Raw genomic sequence first — 26832 nt, forward strand, 5'->3', positions numbered from 1 at the left:
AAAGGACTGCATGGTTCAATCCCGCTTGAGATTTTTGTGCTGACTGCGTTGTACTGAATTTGATGACTGTTTTGACTGTTGATTATTTCTCATTATCTTGGATTTTAATTCAGCTTCAACAGCTGTAATCAATATTTTATATGACGACATGTAAGTGAAAGGGGTGTTTTGTGATGAGAATTATCAATCAAATCTGCAGTCAGCTCATGGTTTGGGTTCTACGGGCCACAGCTCTGCTCTTTGCTTCACCCTCACTGTCCTCAGAGCACCACTGTCCTCACAGCACCACTGTCCTAACGGCACCACTGTCCTCACGGCACCACTGTCCTCACAGCACCACTGTCCTAACGGTACCACTGTCCTAACGGTACCACTGTCCTCACAGCACCACTGTCCTCAGAGCACCACTGTCCTCACAGCACCACTGTCCTCACAGCACCACTGTCCTAACGGTACCACTGTCCTCACAGCACCACTGTCCTCACAGCACCACTGTCCTCGTGGCCACAGCAGGCAGCTGTTTTAAGCAAAACAGGCCTAACAAATCCACTGTAACCTAGACTAGCTGCCTACCACCAAGTGTTGGACAAACAAAGTTAGCTAACAGCCAGTGCTGCATTTAGCAGCAAAAGAACCACATATTTCCTCAGGAGTTGGTGGAGAAGAGACAACGCTGATTATTGTTGGGCTTATATTCATCTGGTGGCCACAAATAAACAATAATGTTGCTCAGTATCTGTAAACCTAAAAGGTGATAATACATGAGTGGTGTGTTTACAGCTTGTTTCTGCTGCCCCCAAGTGGCATAAAACAGCTCCGCTGAAATGGACACAAGAACGTTTCAGCAGACATGGTTGGATGATTTCTGTGACGACTGAGTAGCTGCTGAGGAAGTTCACGTGATAAAAGCTTGTAAGAAGTGTTAAGGTGTTTCTTCACATTTTTAATGATATAATTAAATTCCTATCATATTGAACCAGTAGGTGCTACTGAACTAATGGGCTGTAAATCATGTGAAGATTGTTAAGGATTCTAATATTGTTCTCCCCCCCCCCCCTTGTTCGTCTCACAATGATGAACTGAACGAAGTTTTAGCTTAATTTGAATACTGACTGCAACATGTGTAGATTGCGTCTCATCAGGCTGCAGCCTCTTTTCAGCCACAATCATTGACAAGAGACTAAATGTTCTATTCTGCCAAAATCCATTTAGTTACTCTCCAGTACGAGGTGGCCAGGTGACTGATTCAGACTGGGTGCAGAATGAGAGTCTTTTACAATGGAGATTATGTGAACAGGCTTTGGCTTCGGCTTGTCAAGGACATTGAGAAGGCTTTGGAGCAAAAGTGATGTTTACACAGCAGTACACAGTTTAACTACCAAGACACGTTGTCAGACCACAACTTTGGTCCAGACAGAGAGCCCAGAAATATCTGGACAACTGCATCATCCGTTTGTGATCCCCAGGAAATGAATCCTAATAACTACAGTAATCCCCCCCCCCCAAACTTTCATCAAGCGCATTCATGAGATCAAAGTTTTCATTTGTCTGATACTTTGGTTTATGACCAAATGCTAACTAATGACATTCCTATCAGCGTCATCTGTGGTAAATTCAGATAATGAACATGCGACATGTAACATCTGCTTAACACAGACTGTATATAAAGATGGACAACTTTACAGTTTCCATAAGGTGAAGGTGAAACATCACGATCTGCCCCCCTGTTAGCAGATGGGACATGGGCCACACTAAAAAAAAAAAACAAAGCTCACCTCAAATATATTTTTCTCAAAGATGGTGTCCGTCATTTTATGTAACTCTTATCATGCAAATTTACATTTAAGTATACATTCTTCTGCTGTGTTTGGTTTTAATCACTTATCATGCTGTAAAAAAGGCGATGTGACATCATGATTGACAGCTAGTCAGGCAGGTGTATGGGGCGGGACCTTGATATCATGACTCCAGCCATCACTTCTGCACAGATTCTGGCTCCCAGTGTGCTGCCGTGGTGCAATATAACAGCGATCGTATCTGGGATGTTTGGGCTTCATTTTCCGTACCATGGGAGGAGGCGGAGACACCTTGTCCACCATTATGTACTAAAATCTATATGAAGTGTACTTTAATTTTGTTGTTTGGCCCTTGTCTAACTTGCAAACACAGGATTTATGACCTATGCTGCAGCCTGCCCCCATGCTGTGAGCATGTTAGCATGTTAGCTCTGTGCCTACAGTGCGTATAACCTCACACAGCCGCTGTATGACATAGTATTTAAGCATTTCCTTTCAGTTATAAGCAAGCAAGTAGTTATTCAAAAAGCCCAACATCACAATCAGAAGAAATTCTTTTTAGAAATCCTGCAATCTAACAAAAAAAACAGACACGGGTGAATAACAAAAGAGGTTGAGTTACTGGTGAGCAGCTCCACGTACTGTGATTAGACTCACTAGCCTATGTAATCATGACATTGGGATCTTCTCAAAGTCATTTTATCCTAATAGGAGATTCACTCTCGTTTGCCAGGGTTGTAACTGCCTTTTCAAGGAGAGCCCTCATCGCGTCGCTCAGACGTTGCTGTGAGTATCTGACTCCAGGCTGCAAATTAATGATATTTCTCTTTTAAAGATGGATTTTTCCTGCCTCTGTTTGCTGTCACATCAGGAGCCCCATTAGGCTTTAATCCCCCTTCCTGAGAGCAAGACAGCCAACACGTATCTGGATCTGGGCAACGTGTGTCCGATTTTGGAAGGGCATTTTTCAGCATCAGACTACCTTCACATGAAAAAGGTTCAACGCTGGAAGGGAAAAGATTCATTCTGGCAAATCGTGTGTATTCGAAACACCCACGGAGAGACTTGAGGTTGGAATAAAAGAACAAAGAAAGTAAAATTGTGAATGTTGGGTGGATGCTTGGCTGGCTTTCCAGCCCTTAAAACTGAATGAAGTCAAACAGATGCCAAAATGCTCAAGGCTTGAATGACACTAATGATCACCCACAGTGTAATTGCCAACATGCTTTAGCTTTGGATAGCAGCTTAGAAACACGGCAGAAAGTGAACAACATAAATGTATGGTAAGACATAAACATGATGTCATCTTCAAATGTTACACTTCAGTGGCGTCATTGTATAGGTTCAAATTAGGTGTGCTCAATGTTCTGTAACTTGATGGAAGCTTGAACCTACCGTTAAAATGGTCACAAAGCACCACCCGCTGCTGAATGTCTTTCCCCCCCCCCTGGAGAACTGTGGGACAACTGAAATGGGACAAATAACGTGAGACAAGTTACAAAGATGGGCAGTCAAGCTGTGTGTTTGTGAGGCCACCAGTCTTCCGTGAGTGGCCGAGGACTCAGGCGGACGGGACGGAAACACATCACATGGGTGAAATGAGTCTCCTCATTCTGCTGTGAAGTAATAACACTGTTCAGTCACTGCGTCTGTCATATTCAAGGTTTTATGTGAAGAGCTCAGTTGAGTCCTGTGGGTGGACCTCAGCTGCTTCCACAGCTCCTCTGTGACTAGAGATGTGACAGTGACCCCCAGTGTTTAAAGTGGAAAGTGGGCTTTTCTGGATGATTCACATGGTAAATAACATGAACATGTCTGTCGGTGTGTGGCCTTGCTTTTACTGTGCCGGAGTGACGGCATCTTCTTTTTATGTGTGTGTTCTTTGCTCTGTGTATCGTTTGTTTTACTACATGGCGTGTATTATCTTTACTTTAAATCAGCATCCTCTTTTTATTACATACTACATACTGTTACACCAGCTGTTTAAATTTTATATTCTTGGACAGTTTGCATGAATTCAGTAGTGTTTTTTTTTTTTCCTTTTTCAGTGATTAGGTACCTCGACAAAAGGGATGAATGAAAAAAGACTTCCAACAAAAGCCTTCAACCTTTGTCACATAATTTCCACAGAGCATTAAGCTGTCAGTTCTCCGCCCGGGGTGTCCGTCTGTAGCTGCACTCAAGGCTGTCTAGTATTCTGGTTTATAATGGCTACTATTACTTTGAATGGTGTTCCTTCATTCTTACCTAATGGGAAGAGTTTTTGTTCCAAGAAAATCCATATCTGAACGTATATAAAGCCATTGGTACATAGAGAACTACACCCATGATATCCATCATCGCATAGAACCTTTGTTGACAGTGGAGAGCAAACTGGCTGTAGTTTGCATTTAGCATTGTGCTGCTAGCTTACAGTATATAGGAGCTGGGTTGACATGCACTGTAGCTTTATCAAATATCATGATTTAAAATTACATTACGTCACTCTATGGGCTTGTGCTACACTTGGTATCTTTATTTTTTTAGCAAAATTAGCATCATGGTTAGCAGAGGGCAAGGTTTGTCTGTCTTTTGGTTGATCGTTCCATCGTCATCCATTCAATCCATGTGGAATGTCTATACCTTCCTTATAAACTGGCACAAGATGTTGTCCTATCATGGTTCCTAGAGGAAGAATCCCAATTATGTTGTCGATCCCCTGACTTTTCCTTTAGCGCCACCATGAGGTTGACATTTGTGGTTTCGAGAAAAATATCTCAGCAGCTATTGGACGTATCGTCGTGAAATGTGGAAAAGGCCGTCATTACATTGATGTCAGTCATTTGGCAGATGCTTTTGTTCACAGCGACGTACAATAATGCATTCAAAGTCAAAAGGACCAAGAGCTCCATGTGATTGTTTTCTGATGTAAGCAGTAATGAGATTTTAAAGCAATGTTCTTTACCATCAGATGTATTAAAGCAAGTGTGATCACAGGCCTGTTCTCCGGCAGTCTTTTTTGCGCAGTGGTGAAAATACTATCAAAAAAAGGTCTTTCAGAGGAATCTCTATTTCCTTAATTAGACTGAACATAAGAAAATAACACTGCTGATTCCAAGAACTCCAAAAAACACAAGCTCAGGCAGAACTTGTCTTTGACCACTGAGATTGCTTGACTCCAAATGCCCATTGTATTTAATAACAACTGATATAATACTGCATTAAACAAAGGGGCGATAGCAGCCTTATGCTTACTGCGCATTAATACACACAATCAAGAATCAACAGAGAGGAATGTGTTATGTTCCGAACATGCAAGGTCGCTCCAAAGATAAAATCCTGTTGTGCTCACACTTGGTTTCTTACAGTGTCAGCAATCCAGGTTGTTTCTGTATTTCACACACTTGATCTACAAACAAATGACATAATCACTCTTTGTCGTGGAAATATTTTCAAATAAAACAACATTAAAAACCAATACTAGTACTGCATGCACTCTACAGTATGTAGGATTTTTAGATCAAACAAATGAAATATTACAGGTGGGCTGATGGGAAAAGTATACTTACATATTTTGAGAATCACAACATATGTTAATAATAGCATATGATACGCTCACTGTCTTGTAGTCCTCCAGTGGACTGTGATCTCCTTATTTAGAGTGATCGTTTGTGATTGCTGTCAGTTGGACTATATTTCATTCCTCCTGATGCTATTTGGGTATTTATTAGCCACAGTAGCTGGCACTCATCATTAAAACTGACTTTAAAAACTTTCATTTCTATTTTTTTTTCCAAAGATGAGTTTTAAATCTGCAACAAAAAGAGTTAAAGGAGCAGTAAATGATTTTGGGCAGCGGAACAAGCAACGCATCATCAGCATATTATCTCCTTTTAACATTGTCGTGGCTTGTGACGTGCTAGCAGACTGTCTCCTACTTTCACATCCAGCTGACAGAGAAACATCAATATAGATTTTGAATTGTGTGTCTAGCTCGATGAATGTAAGCCCAATACTCCCTCTCCTCTAAGCCCTGTCTCCACAACTCCTGAGGAAAAGGTTTTGTCTTTTAACAGCTAAATGGTTCACTTGCTAACTGTCTGCCATTTGGTGCTGTGAAGTAGTGTAGAGTACCTTTATTAGAGCTTGAAACATTATAACTCCACATTATGGCTGGAAAAGAGAGAGAGTGCGTCCACTCCATTCCAGTGTGCTAGCACACTGCTAAACACGTAATGGCAAGGAAACTGTTTAAATGGAGTGTAATCTGTCAGCCAGCAGCTGTGCATCATGTAATTGTCAGCTGACAAAGCAAACAATGTGGGTCTATAGGACAAAAGCCATGATGGCATGGACAGTAATGCTCTCAATGTGACTTTATGTAAACCTGAATGACATTCATCATATCTGTCTCATCAGTTTCCCTTCACTTGTTTGTATTGGTCACGTGGTCGTGGTGAGGTAGACGCTGCTCTTCACGCTACAATTTAGTGATGGTTCCAGTATCTGCCAACCCAAATAACTGTCAAATGGTGTGCAGACTTTGCCTACTTGGTGCACCACAGCCATATGTATGTGGTACCAGTACAAACCCACTGACCCAAAATCAGAGAGCCCATACAGAAAGATTGATAAATGCAGTTTTAAAAGAAACATTCCCAGGAAATACTTAAAAGTAGGGTCTGTATCTTATTTCAAAAACAGTTTTTGTAGTATTTGTTGAAATTCTCATAACAGCACATGAACAGCATGAACTCCTTGTGGATGAGCAGAGTCTTCTACAAGGCTGGGTAGACTTATTGATAAACAAGAATTGCAGAGAAAGTGCAGCCAAAATTTGAGTGGCCAGTTTTTCTCATCACTATCATGGACCAATTTTTACAGCCTGGAACAAGAAGTGGTTTTGGTCTCTGTAGTTATTTTTTCCCATTCATGACAACTGTAGGGGGGTGAATTCTTATGTAAGTCACCTGTTTAAATTATATAAAGTTATGCATAATTAAAGGCATGGCCACTCTGGGTGATAGGTGGGTGCTGTGATGGATGGTTAGTAGGTAATGGCTAGCCATTTGCTAGACTTACTTAGTGACATATTCAGAAGCAGACCGTCGGGGAAAGGCGATAAATATAATGTTATTGAAATATATTGTATTACATACTGCTCAGAGTAGTCACAGTCCGCAGCTCCGCTGCACTGTTAGCAGTTGGGCAGCAGGAGCCGAGCACCATCTGCCCTCTTCGTTTGACTGTTTAAATTCGTTTATCCTCTGATACGGTTTCACTGATACTTTACTGGTGCTAACTTTAAGTGTAGTGTTAGACTTGATTTGTTGGTTTTTGACCAATTTTGGTGTTAGCTAAGGGAGCCTGCCGCTGTGCTGTTAGCTCGCACTGTAAGACAGTGTGCAACACTTAAGATCTAGACATACTCCGCAAGAACAGAGAAATTTGTTCGTTTTCTCAAGGTGGCAAGGACAAAAACAAAGTTCGTTCTGGCCAGGACATTTCATACTTCACGAGACACTCCAGTGCAGAACTCCTGGGAAGTCCTCATAGGGAATGACAACATTTCCGCTTTTTCGCATTGACCATGCCAACTTCTAATTTCTGTCCAATCACACAATAGTTCCCGGACACCACATGAGAAAAAAGTTCTGCCCAGGTGATGTGTCGAGAACAAGCTGCAAGAACTCCCAAATCAGGGAGAGAGAACAAATTTCTCTGTTCTTGCGGAGTATGTACAGGCCTTTAGTCTTTTTCACCACAGTTAACCCAACCCTGATAACCAGTGTAACAGTGGCTTGTGCTAACTGCTCCTCAGTGGGGTGGGAAGGCCTCGCAAGGGCAAGCCCCCCCATCCACATCACTCGTGTAATACATACATAGCTTTTTCTGTTAAATCTAATTCCACGACATTGTAAAATGCTTCAACTTCTCAGCTCCACCTCTTTGCCCATTTTTGGATTAGTCGTGAGTTAGGTACTGCCAAGATGGCTGCCTCCACAGAGCCGCCCTTTGAGCTTCACTTTGGCTTTGCAGAAACCTATGGGTGTCGTCACAGAGACTGCATCCATATTTTATACCGTCCATGTTGTAGACATGTTGTAGCCACAGTGTGTAAAAGAACTGGGTCTGAAAAGTGAAGCCAATGCAGAATTGCCCGAAATCTTTCTAATGGCCAGCAGGAGGCGACTCCACTGGCTCTAAAAAGAATTCAGATTGAATGGAAGTCTATGAGAAAATGACTCTACTTCTTCATTTATTACCTCAGCTAACATTTTCCTTTGAGGTCTCAGTTGCCAGTTTCGAGTCCTCTTCAATACAGCATGATGTTCGCTTTGTAAACGAAGGTTCCATTTAGACTAAAACAAATTATTATAAAGCATCACTTGTGGCTCCAAAACCAAGATGGCTACATCAATAAAGCCAAACTCAAGGCTTCAAAACGGGAGTCCACAAACCAAGACCCTTCCTTTAACTTACATTTTAATCTTTTAATAACTTTTTTAGGTTAGCACCAGAAAACAACAAAAAATTTAATTTAGTAGTATGAAAATTATGTAAAATACTTCCTCATTGAAATGACCCATTTTGTTTAACCAGTTGTATTCTTAAAATAACCTTTCCAAAGTACTACATTTCAATTTTTGATTAGATAATATTTAAGATGCGTTATCGTGTATTTCACCTCCGAGCCTGTGCAGCTATTTGAAAGACGATCTTTGTGTATCTTTCTGTGTTTGCTTTATATGAGCAAACAAGCAAACAAGCAGCCAGACACCAGACTTTACAACCCTGGACGTTAAACACTGATTTACATCCCGCAAACATAATAAAAAACGCACACACTTGCAAATTATTTCTCCGTTCTTTCTCCTACGTGTTGGCCACAATCACCTGATACGTTGCATTTTGAGCCAGAGCAAGCAATGGGTGCGTCTTCAGCTCAGTGAGCTTTATTAATTCTATCTATTTGCATACAGGACCATGAGGCTTTATGTTGTAATCTACCAATGCTCCTTTTCTTTTATTTACTTTGAACTCACATGCCTTTTCCATTCTATGCTGTGTAAACTTGAGCCAATACATCAGGGAGCCACTACACCCTAGGGCTTAACAATTCCATGTTTACTCTCTGTCAGTTGTGTTCTTCAGAAGAAAAGCCTGCTTGATAGACTTGTTTTTGACCAGTGGCCATTGTGTAAGGTCTTGGATACTGCTGCGCTGCATCATTAGCTGCCAGAGGTGAATGTGCTATATCTAAGACTATAGTGAGCAGCTGATCTGGGTCTATAAAAGGAGGGAGACCGAAGTGCCAACTCACCTCCACCCCCTGACGACCCAAGAGCAGGTATGCCTCTGTACACAGAGGTTTTCCTAAGCATATGTTGAGTTTTTTTAAAATATATTTTCATGATACAGATTGAATAGAATAGAATAGAATATAGTTTTATATATAATATATATATATTTTTTTTACATTCAATTTCAAATGGAAAGATCAACTGGAAATTAGAATTCAAGTATTCTAATATGAAATAATATTAATAAAACATTTCAGAAATTTGTCTTAAAATAAAAATCTTCCTTTTTTTCCAGGAAAATGTTTGCACTCTTGATTGGCATCCTGACGCTGCATCAGGGGCACTCTGCCTGCGTCGTGGTGAGTACGAGTGCAAACAAGTTTTTGAATATCATATGGCATTGGAATGAAATGTGTCATTGCAAATATTATTCATAGGCAGAAAAGTGTGTGTACTCAAGTACGGTGTGTGAGTACAGTTTTGATGTACTGATACTGCACTGGAGTATTTTGATTTTGTGAGACTTTAGACAGAAATATTGTGTATTTTACTGTTACTTAATTGAGTACCTTACAAACGAAGGGTTTGCATGCAAAGTTAATGATGAGCCAATTAAACTTGAGTCTAATCTTGGTCTGGAAAATATGAACAAAACTCTTTTTGATATAATTATATTTATTTTACACTGTTGGAATCAAAATAAATAAAGTTGGAATCAAATGTTTTTTTACCTCTTCTTGTGAAATGATTGTGACAATGTGATTTATTCTTGATAAATAAAGTGTATATCTTCTCAACTTTATCGATCAAACTCTTCCAAACATATCACAGTGAAACTTAAACCACAATGAACCTTTGCAAACTGTGTATTCAGGCTTTAACTAAATTGGGGGTATTGAACAATTATTCCAACTTTATTGGGCAACAGTGTAGTATGGAAATTCACCTTTGAAATATCTATTGTTGATTTAGTCACACTGTGCTGTGGCGCAGAGACGTTACAGTAAAACAACACTCTCAGCTGGAATTTAGACATTTTTAGAAAATGTTTTTTTTTAGCGTTATTTTAGACAACACTGGAAATTGTATGCTCACAATATTATGAAAAATCCCACATATACAAATATCATATATTACCTTGTCCGTCCAGCCAGCAGTATATATAGCAAGAACAACTAATGTAACACTGAGAAAGAACTTGTTTTACATTGAATATGTTGCTTTAGGTGCTTTATTGCACTGCCAATGCTTATAGTTTAAAGTAAGGTGACCTTGTAAGTAAAACCTTGCTTTGCTCTCAATGGGATGGCTTAACATTTTGGTACAAATACTTGTAATAAAAAATTGTAAAAGGATTTGACATCTTTTCACTTCCCTGATTTACTGATGAGGTTTTTAACTTGAATTTTGTCTCCTTTTCAAATGCACCTTTCTGCGTTCCGTGGCGTGTCCACAGCAAGGTAAGAACAATGTGGAGTGCATCAGGTGTGTTGAACTTTGCACAGGTATTTCTTTTTCCTAGCATCAGCTCGGAGACGATGCCAGTAAGTCTCCCAATAAGATTATGGGATTTGGCACAATCCTCTGTCTATGTTCTTTTGTCATGTGAAGCCATTTCAGAGTAATTAAACCAGGATCTGTTTGTGAGTCATATCGTGGATATTAAACCGCCAGAGTAAATATCACTCTTTACTGTATCTTATAATCTGTTGTTTAGCCTTTGGTTTTAAGTGTGTGTGTGTATGTCTGCGTGTCTCTGTCTGTGTGTAGACATTTGCCCAGAAAACCAAGCGGTTCAGGCTGAGATCGTTGACCAGCACAATGCCTTCAGGAGAGCGGTTCAGCCCTCTGCTTCTAACATGCTGAAAATGGTCAGTCCAGCTTTCCGCTCGCTCAATAAAAGTGGTTCAGATTTTATTTGCTAATAATTCTCAGCATTTGTTTTCCCTCGCTTGTGGAAAAGGAACAAAAAAAAGCGGGTGAGGTCTTCTGCATGGCGCCTGGAAATCATTAAAGTCTCAGGCAGCTTTTCAAAATCAGGGTTGTATAGTTTGATGATTAACAGCTGACTCGACCTTAATTGTTCTGATGCAGTGAACTTCTTTTGATGTTACAAATGAATGTGTGAAAGCTGTCTGAAATGTGGTCTGTCATAGATCCAGGGTTAAATGTGTAAAAGTGTAAATGTAAAATTCACCAATTTTTCCATGACTTTCCAGGACTAAAAGTTGAATTTCCATGACCTGTAAATGTAACATGACATGGAAAATAGAATACGTTTAAACATTTAAAACTTCACCTTTATGGCATGTTTGCTGAATTCACCTCAGTTTGTCATCCATTTGACAGCCAGGAGACGGGTAATGCTAGAGCTGAGCTAAATTTCACGTAACCATAACCAAGCAGAAGGCATGTGCAACCAGAAACAAAGAAGAAAACTACTAACATTTCCTAAAACCTGTTTTGGTGAACAAACACATTTTCTTATCTTTTTTATGTAGATATTCAGTGACTTGCCCCAGTAATCTATTATCTATTATTTATTAATTGAATTCCCCTGTCTGAAGTTGACGTTTCTTAATTCCATGACCTGTGGGCACCCTGTAGGTCAATATAATCAGTTGACAAATTAATTTCTTTCATTTAAATCAACATCTCCTAATCTATTCTAGGTAGGGAGCCAAGCCCAGCCACCACAGATGCTGTGTACACAGTTGAAAATCTGTCAGTCAACAGGAGAATAAAGATGTTATATGTTTCCTTTCAAAACAAGAGTTGGACGTCTGGAGGTGTAAGGTTTCTGCACAGAAGTAGAAAGAAAAATCTCATGTTTGTAATGGAACTCAGGTTTGGCTTTTGGCTGCTCTCAAACGGGAACGCCACCGCAATCACGGTTTTCCTATCTGAACGGGTTAGAGTGGAACGTATTTTCAAATCGCAAATGATTTAGTTTTTGAAAGCAATATCGTGGGAGGGAATTGAGATTTTATTTTACATTGTGGGTGTCAGTTTGAATTAAAACAATTGATTTGTAATGCTATTTTTCCCCCCCTTTTCTCATACAGAACTATAGTGAGGAGGTAGCAGGCAATGCTCAGGCCTGGGTTGACAAATGTATTCTGGCTCACGGAGCACCCAGCACTCGCATGCTTGATGGTATATTTCTTCTTCCTTTACTCCTCCGGCCTCTTTTTTGTTTACCTTAGTCTACATCTGCCAGGACCTTTAATAATACTTCAGTGTAAAGGTTCCTTGTGAGATGACTGACCTTGTGATTGATGGTCAGAGTCACAGTGAACATTATCTTATCTCCAGTCTTAATACCTTCTTTTAATAAAAAAAAAAATTACACAAAGTAGGATATGCTATCATTAAGGAGATTATCATCAATAGGCCTTTTAATGAACCATGTTTTATCGTAGTAACTTAATCTCCTGAGACATGAAAATAAAACAAGGTATTTGCAGACACCCATTAATCAGTGCCACCATGTGTTTCTCACCGATGTGCAGGATATGAATTAGGTGAGAATCTGTTCTATTCATCCTCACCTTACTCCTGGAAGGACGTCATCAACGCCTGGCACAGCGAGGTGTCACGCTACCAGTATCCCAGTGGCTCCACCAACGGCCAACCTATTGGTCACTACACACAGGTAACAAGGAAAACACGTTATGTTGCAGTGGCAGCAAACAGCAGGTCATACACCAATATATTACATAAAAACTTTTTTTTTACATTTCATGATAGATGAGATAATGTTTGTGTGGATTCTAGCTTTTGCAAAGATTTTCTGTATTCCAAATCATTCATTTTATGGTAAAATTTAATGTACAGTGTAAGCATGACCAATCCTGCTTTTTCCAAAGGAGTCATATCCTCCCAGTGAAATGCGAGAGCAGTTACTAAACCATCATGATCAGCCATAAGTGTGTTTTTAAGATAAATATATTTTTAGTGAAAAAGAATGAGAGAATGAGATAGATGTAGAACTATTAGGGAGCTTCTAAAAGTAAAGGACTTTTTGTTTTTGTTGACAGGTGATTTGGAACAGCTCCTACAAAGTCGGCTGTGCAGTGGCATTGTGCCCTAACAACATCTATTTCTACGGCTGCCATTATTATCGAGCGTATGTGACCCTCATTCACTCTACATGACATGACATGACATGACTTAACAGTGGTGGAAAGGGACACATTATGAAACTCTCTGCATGCAATCAATGGTTAGTTTTGAGAGGCTCTGTAAAACCCCCCAAAAAAAGACAACTTTCCAATTTATTTAACAGAGGAAACTTCAGGGGATGGCCACCTTATAAGGCTGGACCTCCATGTGCTTCCTGTCCCAACAACTGTGAAGACAAACTCTGCAGTAAGTCACAGATATTATGACAAATATAAACTGTGTGGGTTATTTGTATGTCAATTAGGATGAATATGACAAAAGATATTGTCTACTGAGGTAGATAAAGAGACAACAAGATGACCTCATTGTTTTGTCTACCTTTCCATTGCAGCCAACCCCTGTCCTTACATAAACAGATACCTCAACTGTCCAACCATGAAAAACAGGACTGGATGCAGCAATAATCTGGTGCATGCCTTGTGCCCCGCTTCATGCAAGTGCACCAGTGAAATCATCCCAATAGCCTGAAGATAAGACCCGGAGCCTGGAAGTTGTACTTTGACTGGAACTGTCCAGACTATTTACATATTTATGGGTTCTCTGTCTGTAAATCACACTACTGTAACTGCGATAAATGTCCTGTAAGCTCATAATGATATACCAACCATGACATAAGCAAAGAACATGTGTCTGGAAAAATCTGGTTCAGTTTGATTGCCTTAAGCTAAAGGGATCATTGGGGACTGTTTTAAAAATGCGTGCTGGATTTCTCATAACCTTAATATCAAATATCTAGGGGGACATCTCCCACTCAATGTGAAGAACTATAGGAATTTGCCCGCACACTCAGGAAATACAGCTTTACCGTTAATCCACCCAATCCCATGACAGTGTGAATACAAAATAATCATAAAATAAGGCCTGTAATAAGAAGGGAGCGGTGTATGCTGTACAGTTTTTGTCATACTCGATAAGAGTAACAAATTTAAATGCAATTTGAGATCATTCTGCTCTTTATATGTCAATAAATGTGACAACATCCCATAAGTAACTCTTGCATCATAATTGGAAGAAAAGAAGGTTTCACTTTGGAGGGTCCAGAGTCACTTTATTATCTCATATATACTCATTTTAGCTGTCAGCTGTAGCTTTTACATTAAAGGTCCCATATTATGCAAAAAGCACTTTCAAATGTCTTTTTATCATGTGTCCCTGGTGTGTCCAGAGACCGGCAGACTATGAGAAAAGACAATCCTCTCTCTTTTTCTCCTGATCCATTTTTCAGTAAATGTGTGTAAAAACCGTTGTTGAGATTAGGCTGGCCTTTACGTCATAAAGGGATCTGTTGAACATGTCACCTTCTCCAGCCCTTCACCGGGCTGACTGTCCCCAAGTCTGACCCTGAAAACCCATCGGGGACGGCTGCGGTCCGGTTTCGCCTGGCTGATTAGTTGACTTGCTCAAATTTTGTTGAGTTCATTTTCCTGTGATTTTCATGCTTCTAACGTGTACAAACAAGCTATGTTTCGTATAAATGTGTTTCTTGAATGTATTTACTTCTTTATTATGCAGTAGCCTACAGGAAGCAGCTAAAGTGATAATGAAAATGTTTTTTTTCCGCGTCCACGACGAACCTCTCATTGAGCTTAGTTTTAATTTCTCTATAAAATAATATTGATGTGGTGGTGGAATATGCAAGTGTAAGTCTGCACCGGGGGCTTTTATTTTGAAAACCGACCGGATTCTCTCTGCCGTTTGTTTGTCTGACTTCCTGCCCGCCTCATCTGCTCTGCGCTGCTTGACGCAGTCGGGCCGCGTATCAGCCGCCGCGTTTCTTTAGCGGAGCGTTGTGACGCGCCGCGGCGCTCCCGGTGTGATTTGGCCTTGAGGTGAACAGAGCTCAGCCTCTAGCAGACAGAGGCAGATGTTTTCCTCAGGAGGAGAACCACACAGAGCAAAAGGGAGAGACAATATGTGTCTCTGTGTCTGCTGGGTGTTTAAATCTACAGTTATTAGGAAACATTTTCACATTATAAAGTAATTCTACATACATGTTGTGTTCACATCTTGCAATAAATAAATAAAGTGCGACAGCAGTTTACTTAGTAAGGGTTAGGTTGGGGTTACCAATGCTGTGGTTATAGTGCGTATTGACCAGTGCTGCAGCTATCAGTAGCCTATGGATAAAGTATTAACATTGAGTATTAATAATGTTATTAAAACTGCAGTCTAAAATTGTTTGCACATTCAAACTACAGCAATGATGGCACGTCATTGTGGAGTCCTGAGACCAAGGAGTGTCTATCAAAGACTACAACACATTATCTTTTCTTTAACATCACTTTTATTGTCACTAGACGGTTTGTTCTTCCTGCCTGGATGAACCAGTTTGACAACAATGCAATTGCTCTATTTATGATACTCAACTACAAGTCAGCTAAATATTATCACGACACTGGTGTCTTTATCAGCCTGAACTTCTTCCTGGTAAGACTGCAATTTGTATTTCTTTGAATATCACAAGAACTCAGCTAGCCCAAGCCTGGGGGTCGGCTGAATCTGAGGGGGTGCAAGATAGTTGACAGGACAGGGACCAGAAATAGCATATCAAGTTAGATTCAAAGATTTCAGACTCTTGCCTGTTTTCTAGAGAATAGTTGGATTATTCCACCTATCTTCAGGCCTCTAACATTAAATACAGAAAAAAATAATCCAATCTTGGGTTGATATTTTCACAACCTAGAGACAATGGGGTTGGCAATGAGGAGTTAAAGTAGACTTTTAGCATTATTTTCAGGGGTCACAGGCCAAAAAGGCTGGAAACCACTGCACTAGATATTAAAATAGGGCTTAAAAAATTAACTTTGACCGGCAGGATACTGTCAGAAGAACACATTCAGAGAATAATAAGAAAAGCTGTGTAATAACCAAAAAAACATCAATAAGCCGTGTAGGCCAGCAGATGGCTCTGTTATACAACTCACCAAACCTCCTGCTCTTGTATCCCACACTGTTAAGTTTATCTGCCTTGTCTGAACCAGTGGCCTATGAATAAAATGCATTAAATCATGTAGAACAATGTTATGCCTCATCATTCCCTCTCCCGTGGCCTCTCATGCGGGAGGCTATAGTATGAGGCTTTATCAGCTGCATGTAAGGTATGCCTTCTATTGTGTGTGGACTCGTATTTCCAAGCTCGTCTCTTGGTCATCTCCGAAATTTTATGATGTGTGATGATTCTGTTTGGTCACTGTGAACATTTCTTTTAAGAAAAAGCCTGATGCAACAGCAGGAGAGGCTGTTGTGCAGTGAAGGCTGTTACTTCACCACTGAGATCAGTCCTATGTCTCCACGCCGTCCCCATAAAGAGGAAGACAGCACACGCGGTGTGACTCCAAACACAAAAAAACAATTGTCATGTGAGATAATGGCCGTCCTTCAGAGATGTCATATGCAGCTTCTGAGTAAAGCTGATATCATAAACCACAACATTTATAATATAGAAAGAAGATGTTCTACAGGCACACTTGACCAGAACAAGGATAAACGTTGTGTTGAAAGCCTTTTTTTTAAGTCTGGCTTGTTGGTTTCAAACTACTATTGCCACCCTGATTCAGAAGCAGTGACATCAGTGCTTTCAGCCGGGGGCTTTTAGAATAACTTTTCTCCTTAGCACTGCCTGACTGTGCTTGAAGAAAACCTTCTCTGTGATCAGCTTTTCCGTCTCCTAACAGCACCTTTAGTTTCCTGGATGTTCCACATGTGAGAGTGACAGAGCAGTTGGCCTCCTTTAATACGAAGAACATCTTTCATCCAGGCTATTTTTGGGGCACGTTCAGAGTTCAGCTTTTGTGTTTTGTACGTATTTTCTTGCAGAGTTTGACATTTTTTGCACGCATCTCTACATTTGTGTTCATTTTCCTATTTACTTTCTTGATATATTCTTTTGGATGCATTTGCTTGTTGACGTTTGTGTCGTGTTGCATTCATGGTCTTATTAACTTTTGTATTGTTTTATAAGCATTCTCTTGTTCATTTTTGTACGATTTTGCACGCATTGACCTGACTTTTGTGCTTTCTATATTGTCTACACGAGTTTTATATATTTAAAGGTCGACCCAGAGATGAGCAACACAAACTATCAGGAACTGTAAATACTGTGGCATTAGTCCAGATGCAACACTTGTCTCTATAAGAATAAAATACATATCAAAACACCTGAACAAAAATACAGGTGGCATCTGTTTTGCGACCAAATTTGGACAAATGAAACATGCCTTTGAGATGTCCAGACCCCACATTGTTTAGTGTGTATCTAACGCCCTGAGGCGCGCAGGCTTATTTGTTCTGGGGAAGGTATAAAGGGGGCGTCACCGGTCTGTCGGTGAACAAAATGATTAGTTTTGATTGACACCACAGTCTGTTCGGCGTGTGGCGTTCACGACACACACACAAGTTAGTTGCACTGGATACGAGAGTGACGTTCTAACGAGAAGTACCCGAGACACCTAACGGCAAATCACGGTTTACATTTTTTTTTTTTTTTTAAAGACTTAACCAGAATAAACTCTGGACTGTCGAGGCTGGCCGGCGGTGGAGAAAATGTCTTCTTTTGTTTGCTAGCCAGGCTAACAACCGGGGCTTTGAGTTGGCTGTGAAAACTAACTTCACCCAGCTAGCTAGCGAGTGAGAGTTAGCTAGCGAGCTAACTAGCCGAGCTCAGATACCAAACGGTGGTCTGGCGGCTCAGTTGCGGCACCAACTTAAAAAAGGAAGACCGTCCAACCCATGGAGATACGAGGCAGTTCAAAAGGCAAGTAGGCGAAGCTACCGTGCGCTATATTAGGATAATAGCTACGTTAGTTTGGTGGGCGAGTTGACTGAACTGGTAACTTAACGTGCTTTTAATGTCATTTAACTTGTAAGCGTTACCCAGCAGTGCTACGGTGAAGAGGGTGGGTTATTACTACAGTGAAACGCAACACAGTGGGATGGTCTGTGAGGTGAAAACGGCCAACTTCATGAAAAATGCAACAAAGCACGTACATAATGTTATAGGGAAGCACGTCGGCTGTACGCGTTTTATTATGCTGCCTTTACGGTGACAGCCTTCACTGAATGCGAGTTAACATCCGCTTTGAGCGCTTCACGCCTCATTTGTGTGGCTTCGTAACGCGAAATAACTGCTACTATCAACGTAACCGCTGTTACTAATGCAATGTTGTCTAATTACGCCGTGGTTTCTCTTTTCAGAGCACAATGCATGGAGCGACCCCCCCAATGTGTAGGAACCTGACAGACATGTACACCGAGAGATGATATGGCAGAATTGCGTGCAAATGTTAGGAGGCAATAGGCCAGGCAGGAAATTGGAGTAAAGCTGAAACATAAGGCTTTGCTACCCTGCAGCTTGCCAGTGTGTGTGTGTCTGTGGTGGTGTGTGTGTGTGGTGTGTGTGTGTGTTTGTGAGTGCTCGAAGTGCCTATGGCGGAGTTTGGGGAGGACGGCAGCCTGCCTCCATTGAATCTTGAGGATACGGCCGTGCCCAGCGACGAAGCAGCTGGCAAGACGCATTGCGAAGTGTCGGTCTTGAATGGAGACTGTGGGATATCAGAAAATATGGTCGGTTCAGGATCCCTCGTCGCACCTGGTAGCCAAGCCGGGGTGGAAACCGCCAACACCTCCATCGGATTGGACGCCAAATCTGAAATACCACGCAGGAGCAGCATTATCAAGGTAAACATTGAAGTTAAGGTGTCCGTGTTCTGCCATACATTCTGGTGAGCTAGCCTGCACATCTACACTGAGCACAGGCTGATGGAAGTTACAATGCAAAGCCTCTAGCTCTAATTTATTTAGTCTCTGCCTGTGTACATCTTCTGCTTGCTTTTCGTTAACCTCGCCTATAACATGCTTACACATGGCGTGCCAGTGAAATAGGTGGTTTTCACAATACAGGCCAGAAATGGGATCACCAGAAGCACATCCTGTACTTTATCTGTATATTTTAAATGGAATTTGCACAGCAGAGCTTCTCCTTATTTGATTTTGAATGTCAGTAATCTAGCTCTATGTGTGTGCCAGTAGAGATGGGATGAGGTGATTTATTCTTCCCAGATGGGGAAAATAGTGTTACAGTGTGTGTGTGTTACAACAGCAGAGAAGAACAAGAGAAAAAGCAGAAAAATATCGTGTCAGACAGCGCTACATGCACAAATCTTGCGTGTGATGAGAAGCATGTGGTGGAAGGTGCTGTCTATGCTCATAATACTAATAGTGACGCTGAAACAATTATGTGTAACAGATATTCAATTACAGGGGAAAGACTGCACACGGATGAAATGCAACCGAGGTAAATGAGATAATGTTTTTGTCGAGGGCAGTATAGATGGATAATAACATAAAATAAAACATTGCACTTGTGTGAGAACGAGATGGAGTGTCCATAAAGTAAACAGCAGTACATACAGTTGAAACTGTTCAGTGAAGCAGCAGATACTGTAGAATTATAGTAATAGTGATCTCCGATAATAAGATAGCATACAGGGTTACTGAATGGGTTTTTTTTTGGTTTTTTTATGCTGAGCTCATACTGTAAATGTACAGATACGTGATAGGGTCTGCTTTAAAATTGTAAAAATATTGCACACTGTTAGTCTAATAAGAATGTAGTAGCACAATGAAATATCTCATATTGCTGGAAAAGAAGAGGGAATATCCCCAAGCAAGACACTCAGGTCTTAATCAGCTCCAGGTGCTGATCTTGTGACTCTGCTGAAATGCGTAAATGTACATGTTTCAGAGGAATGTGAAAATAACAAAAATGCCTTTTTAAAGATATTAATTTCTAAACAATTTGGTCTTTGGCTTTGGGAGTCTGACCTTTTACTCTAAAGCTTTGCATTTTACTTTACTCGTCTCAGTCTCGCGTCTTGCTTAACTGGAACCAAAGATGATGACACTTCCTCACGTTGCAATCTACAGTATGTCGAAAGCCACAGAGACATTGTCTGAAGCTATTGTCAGTAACTCTGTAATGTAAGTCTGGCTGTGGTTGCCTTAATGTCAGCCATGAGACTGTGAGAGAAAAAAAAGAGAGGGGACGTGGCTATACTCTACCTCTACGGAACATTTCCAGGGCATTGACGGGCTCTGAAAAGAGATGTCAGATTTGTATTCCTCTTATGTTGATGATGTTTACAGTGAATTAGTAGTCAGTGTCCTCTAGGGCCAGCTTGGTTTGAAACGCACATGCTGGTGTATAGAATTTGTTAAGAAGCACTTTTCAAACGGCAGTTTCTGTTTGAGTGAATTTGGTGGCTTAATCGTTTATCACCATATGCACAATGAATAGGCTACCATCATTAGGCCTAATTGCGATGAGATTTCCCTGCTTTGGGTACATTGTCTTGCAGCCGACAGGATTCAGCTACTCACTTTTTCGCCGGCACCACATTCTCGGCACGTTGTGGGTGTTGAACTTTGACGTGCACTCTGCCTGGATATTGATGGGGGGTAATATTGACATTTCTGCCTTGTAAAATTCCAAGTAAATTCTTACTACACAAGGAGCTGTCTCTCTTCCAAGGCCATTTGAGCATCATTTATTTCAATGAGATGTCCACTCCTGTGAGCTATAGGCTCTGGCAGAACATGTGGAAGCTGATTTGAATAAAGGAAATGTCAATAGATTTTTGACTCCTTTTTGAAGACATTTGGATTCAACTCAAACCTACTGTTAAAGAAGAGAGCTCTCTCTATAATAAGTTCCTGCCAAGATTGATGTCCCTATTCAATTCAGTGAACTGTACCAGAGGTTTCTACAGGGGGGTCCAGTGCCAGGGTATCCATGCAGACAAGAAATCATTCAGAAATGCTCAATGACCTAAATGCAATTAAGTGCCATATCAGACTACACAATGAAAGCCCCTCAAGTCAAAGCAATAGAAAGAAGTGAAATGCACAATGAGCATTTTGATATGAATTTGTGTCATCTGCATAGCAACACTGCACAAGCATCCAGTGAGTCACCACAGAGATGATGACTTCTGGTAAGTTTGAGCCAAAATGAATGTCACCTTAAGTTAGCACAAAGAGAACATGGACTATTAACAAGGATCAGGTTGATGTAAAAATATAATTCATAATTAAGTCATAAATGAATGCTACTAATACACCAACAAACCCATAAGTAAGGGGCTGGCTTACACTGCCACATTATGTAAACAGCTTGTTAACAATGCGGAGTCAAGTCATGAAAAAGAAGCACGCTAAGTAAATGTGGCTCTGGATAGAGAAAGTCAAAATATTCTCATGTAACCACTCATTTTGTTGTTGTGTGAAAGCAACTCAGAACTTCCTATCTGAGGACTGCCAAACAAATAAAGAATGCAGCAAGTCGTGCTCCTGTCTGTATGCCAATATTTTCTTGAAGGCAGTTGTCTATGATTTTGACAGCTATGACTGATCGAATATTGCACTGAGACGGTGGTTGTGAAGGGTCGGACCAGTGCTAACAAGGCAGCCTGTTTCACACTGTCAGTCAGGGCCCTCAGTTCTTCTTAAACTGCTTCTCTGAAGCGACGGGAGGATGTGGTTGGGGCATCATCAACCACATTCTCATAGTAACAGCTGTAAAACTTGGTGCTTTACAAGAACTTGACTTCTAAAAAGGTTGCTGCTGAACATAGTAGGGTGTGTTTGCATGTGTGTGTGGTAATGGGTACAAGCTAATGGCACATCTAAACTGGGTTGCTGACACCACTCTTACAAAATTGTATGTGCACTGTCTGAAAAATGTGAAGCTTACAGTTCCTGGTTGACAAAATAACCCCTTTGCAAATCTTTTGATTTGGTGGTTGCTCAACACTGAACAGTGAAAGTGATACTCCACCCAAAATCTTCACTCACCCTCCCACTTATCCTACCAGTCTTGGCAGGTTTTTGAGTACCAATACATCCATGAAGCATCTCTTAACCATCTGTCCATTTGTATACCCAGTATATTTCAAACTGCTACTTTTATGAAGGTATGCCAAATACACTGCCTCGCTGTCATTCCCAATGAAACACACAAGTTCTTTCCCTTTTTCAAACTAATGACTTTAATGCAAACTGCATATGGATTGCAATGGATAACAGTATCCATCCTACATGAATAGTTAGAGCATTATTTATGGATATCTTAATTATTTGGAAACCGGTTTTAACTGCCGTAATTTCAAGTTGACCACAACTTGTGACCATGTCCGCTCTATGAAAGTTCAAACTACCAACTTTTAACAGCCAAATTCAACCTTCCACAGGGTAAATGTCTGATCAAATGGTAATCCAAGCAAAACCAGACAACTGCTATCTTGCCATAACTGCACATCACCATTGTTATTGCCAGAGGTATGCACAGCATGAATGCTTTGTAGTAGAGAATGGCCATGATTTTCGAATATTTCATAAATTATAAAAAAATCGAATGGTTTTCATGACCATTGTCTTGTTTTAAAAATGATATTTTCCTCCGTTTTTTTTCCTGAAATGCACATCTCTGCTTTGTAATTTGAATTCTTACTTTTCATACACTTAAAATCAATTAATCAATCAATCTTTATTTATATAGCGCCAAGTCACAGCAGCGTTATCTCAAGACATTTTCCACAGCAGGTCTAGACCAAACTTTTAAATTAAGAGAGAAACCCAACGATTCATGAATTCAAAATTAAGGATTCAAGAATCCCCACATGAGCAGCATCAGGTATTATATTAGGCAACAGTGGCAGGAAAAACTCAAATGAGGTAGTTAAACTGCTTCATGAAAGATAGAGCAGCATTTGTTTAAATTACAGAGACTATGCAATACTAAGACACTCATGCATAGCTTGAGTAATGGCTTAGGTGTTTACTTGTCCATTTTAAAGTCTGGCTTCAGCAGTAAATTGTAACCTGGTTGTGTGTGGGTGGCTGGTGGCAGGAGAAATAGTGAGCCCGTGGTCACACTTTTCTTCCCACCTCACATCTCACCTCAGATCCTCTTGAACAAAGAGGATCTTTCCATTGCTTGGTAAATAACACTTATTTCACAGCTCTGGCGGGAGAGGAAAACAAACTCAGTTTGTGATATCACCCTGCTAAAAGGGAAAGCAATATGGTATTAATTATGGTGGACCAGCATTGCTGTGAGTCCATGACTGTTTTTTCAGTTTGCCATGGAAATCATCAGATTATATCACATTCAGTGAGGCTCAGTGGCAATTCAGCCTGCACTAAGTGTGATGATTAATAATTTCATACATCCAACTTGATCATCTATAAAAGGATAACACAGAATGTTTGGTCCTGTTTTGAGGTTGCAGCGAAGAAAAGCAGGATTAACAGTGCACACTAAATTGATACCTGCTCTTCTTTATTTGAACTAAGGCTGTTGGGAGAGTCAGATTCCCTTTTGAATTTACTTCTTCAATGTGTCTTTAGAGTTGAAAACTCCTTAACATTGCGTATTTGTTTTTTCTGTATACTGTAGGTGTCAGATGTGTTGCCTGAAGTCTTGGAAACATCATGAACTCCCCTTCAATGCTTTCTGGTTGTTTCTTTTGACCTTTTTGCCCTTTGTGCCAAATCCGTCATTTCTATGTCAGATGAGTTTTCACATTGTCATTGCTCACTACATTGTGTATACCTACATATATTGTGGTTACAACAAGTTTACATCATCACTTACAGTAAGAGGATGCCGTAAATATGTGTACTGTATATCATGTTGTTTGAGCTGCACACTGCTAATACTGCAGTCATCTGTGTTCAGGGCAGGATACCGAACTTTGATACTTTTATGGCACTGACCGAATTGCTTAAATACTAGTGAGTCATGAAAAATGTCATGCCACTTGGCACCAGATTTCGACACCTAAGGAGCAAATGTCATCGGCAATAAGCATGCAGCATGCTTGCACCAAGACCTGACAATATTGGTTATTGGCTGTCTAATATTTTGCACTCTAGAGGCCTGCAGGAAAGATAAGTCATTCATATCTCCTCTGCGCACTTCCAGGCCAGGCATACACTAGTGAGCGGTGCTGCTCATAAGACAGTTACTGCATGTAGCATTGTTGTGGGAGCATGGTGCCCACCCTCCGGTCTCTTCCAGGTCACTCCAGTGGGTAAGCAGCTCAACGTTGAGCTGCTTACCCTCGGTAGGTCTGTTATAGTGCTGTTAGGGTGGCGTGGTAGTGGCTTTGGCTCAGGAGGTGAAACAGTTGTTTGGTAATCTGAAGGTTTCCACTTCAACAACTTCAAGTTATGGTAAATTTGTTCAGTTTTGATATTGTAAAACAGCTTGCAGTGAAAAAGGGCTCACCAAGCTGAAACACAAAACTAAAGAGTTGAAACAGACAATTTAAGTTAAACCACTTTGTAGGTTTATATTTTAATGTTGTGAAACTGCTTTGGGTGCGTACATACTGTCAGTTTTCACCATGTTTATAAGCCTCCAAACATTTGTGCTGATGTTTCCATTCTGCAGTCTGATTAATTGGGGTAAATAATTACATTTGTACATGCTGCATTACATTTGTTTATGTGAGTACCTTGGACGGGTTAAATGTAGCCACCACTTTCCTTTTTTTGTTTGATCAAGTAGAGGACAGAAGCAAGGTAACTAAATCGTGAGAATGCGTTGTGTCTCTCCATAAATGACTTTTGAAGTGGCTTTAACAACATAACATTCACACTGAGCAATCACAGCACAGAGTCCCCGTGGAAAAAAGAAGGCTACAGCACATTGTGGGTGGCATTGAGTTCCCATTAAGAGTGTGATGATGCAAATGTTATTGATACTGCCCAGTATTGTCAAATTAATTATTCCTAATGTGACTTAAAAAACTGCCACTTAGTGTTATGACTGACTTCCTCACCATCATTTAGCCTAAATCTGCCACCTACAGGCTGTTGTTTAACCCAGCCTCATCTCGTATGTTACTCCTGTGAGGGACTTATGTCTTTGTGCAATGTAGCTTGCATGCTTGGGTGCAATCCAGTTGGCTAAACCAGAACCACTGGCAGTTGATGGGGTAATTTATCAGAGGTCTTTTGACAGCCATCACTGTGGCTGCATGTGTTCAAGGCAACTCATAGCAGTCGCCTACCTGAGTAATTGCCTATTCATTCATCAGCTCAGGTGTCACTGATTTACACAAGTGCTGCTTGCCTCATCCAGTTATTTCAAGGGTAGCTCAAATGACTTGGCAGTGATTACAGTTCTGCCACATTGATGGGAGAGGTGTGTCTATGGCGTGATGAATTGCATTAATATTTTACTGTAATCAGCAAATAAGCGCTGAAAGGAGAATACTTATTTAAACATATCACTTGCAGTTTTACCAACAGCAATTATGAGCCTACACAATGGCCATATTGTTTTTACTTTTGGAACTGAAGACTAGTTCCTCACTGTCCACTGTCTTATTTGAGTTTAAATTTGGATTATTCGGCTAACAACTATCATTTCCTGAACACACTACATAGTTGAATATGTAATAAGACTAACTATGTAATTGTCAACCATGACCCTAGGTCTGTGTTCATTTTATTCCTAACACTGTTTACTTGAGCGTTCTCTCAGGCTGTTTTGATTTGATTGAAGTAAAATTGAAATAATAACTTTGTTGTTACCAGTGCCTCAGCATTGCTGTTCAACCTTAAGAGGCTCCTAGGATGGATCAGCTAAGCTGGTTTGCAATGATAATACTGTTGGCTGCAGAAATCTTATGAAATTGGCAGCTAATATGTTAATTTCACTCACAGTGCAGCCACAGCGTTTGAAGCCTGCCAGTGCTCTGAAACTGTCTCATCATGGATGCCTTATCAGATGCTGAGCTGGGCTGATGCCGCTCACTCTCTCCTCTGTTAGTCTAAACTGTGACATAGCAGTTTTGCCTGATCATTCCCCGGTCGAGGTCTGATGAGAATGTGAATACGATCATTTTCCGCAATTGCAGTATTGACCTGACTTGAATAATGTAGAAATGCTTTGAAATCTGTCCTGATTGAACAATTACGTAGTGAGCACTGTGCTTCACAGCTGGTACATTGCACTGCTCATCAATAAATGGGTGAACCGTTTGTGAGGTACTCGTTTGTTGAAGCTCAATTTGATCAAGTTTATGTTTCCGACTTTCTAATTGTAGGGCGGGGGGGACACAGCCTACCTCACGTCTGCGTGACGGCTACCGCGCTGAACTGCTGCAGCTCGCACGCATGTGTTGTCCAGACAGCCTGCCTATCTTTCCACGATGAATTTGCCTTTGATATGGTCACAAATAATCTAATATTTCATTATAAATGTCACGTAAACAGACAACAATAACAATAAATGAAGGGATTCTGGCCATAGAAACGCTACAGGGCTTTTACTTTGAACAGGAAACAGGAAGTGTTTATTTATAAATATATTTGTTCATCTTTTCCACGTCTGTGACATTCTACAGATACGGGCCGTGAAACTATTAAAAAGTTGTAATCCTGCTCGTTTGATGTAAGAAAATATCAGTTTTAACTGTTTCTGCTGCGAACCACATGCATGTCGAGAAAAAAATAGGGGAGACTCCTCATCTGCAGCCGAACCATGCATGAGACGCACT

The 26832-nt window shown here is 40.6% G+C and overlaps 2 protein-coding genes across 2 annotated transcripts in view; both read left to right on the forward strand.

Moving 5' to 3' along the window:
- The first annotated feature begins 9377 nt into the window (after positions 1–9377).
- Positions 9378–14207, forward strand: LOC139205727 (cysteine-rich venom protein). Its single transcript, XM_070836019.1, has 7 exons — positions 9378–9442; positions 10850–10950; positions 12145–12235; positions 12592–12734; positions 13120–13208; positions 13368–13450; positions 13596–14207. The coding sequence occupies exons 1-7, from the start codon at positions 9379–9381 to the stop codon at positions 13730–13732; spliced, it is 708 nt and encodes a 235-aa protein (XP_070692120.1). The 5' UTR covers position 9378; the 3' UTR covers positions 13733–14207.
- Positions 14208–18461: 4254 nt separating this feature from the next.
- The window catches only part of LOC139204964 (inactive phospholipase C-like protein 2), a 36154-nt gene continuing 27783 nt past the window's right edge, over positions 18462–26832 (forward strand). Inside the window, exon 1 of the mRNA XM_070835009.1 lies at positions 18462–18940. Within this exon, the coding sequence (XP_070691110.1) occupies positions 18689–18940 (252 nt within the window). The 5' untranslated portion in view covers positions 18462–18688. The remainder of the gene's footprint in view (positions 18941–26832) is intronic.

Source organism: Pempheris klunzingeri, chromosome 8 (assembly GCF_042242105.1).
Source record: "Pempheris klunzingeri isolate RE-2024b chromosome 8, fPemKlu1.hap1, whole genome shotgun sequence".
In the NCBI taxonomy this organism is placed as follows: domain Eukaryota; kingdom Metazoa; phylum Chordata; class Actinopteri; order Acropomatiformes; family Pempheridae; genus Pempheris; species Pempheris klunzingeri.

Coding starts and splice junctions, on each gene's coding strand:
- LOC139205727 (XM_070836019.1), top strand. CDS start 9,379: ATGTTTGCACTCTTGATTGGCATCCTGACGCTGCATCAGGGGCACTCT. Junction 12,236..12,591: donor CAGCACTCGCATGCTTGATG/GTATATTTCTTC, acceptor ACCGATGTGCAG/GATATGAATTAGGTGAGAAT. Junction 13,209..13,367: donor GGCTGCCATTATTATCGAGC/GTATGTGACCCT, acceptor TTTATTTAACAG/AGGAAACTTCAGGGGATGGC.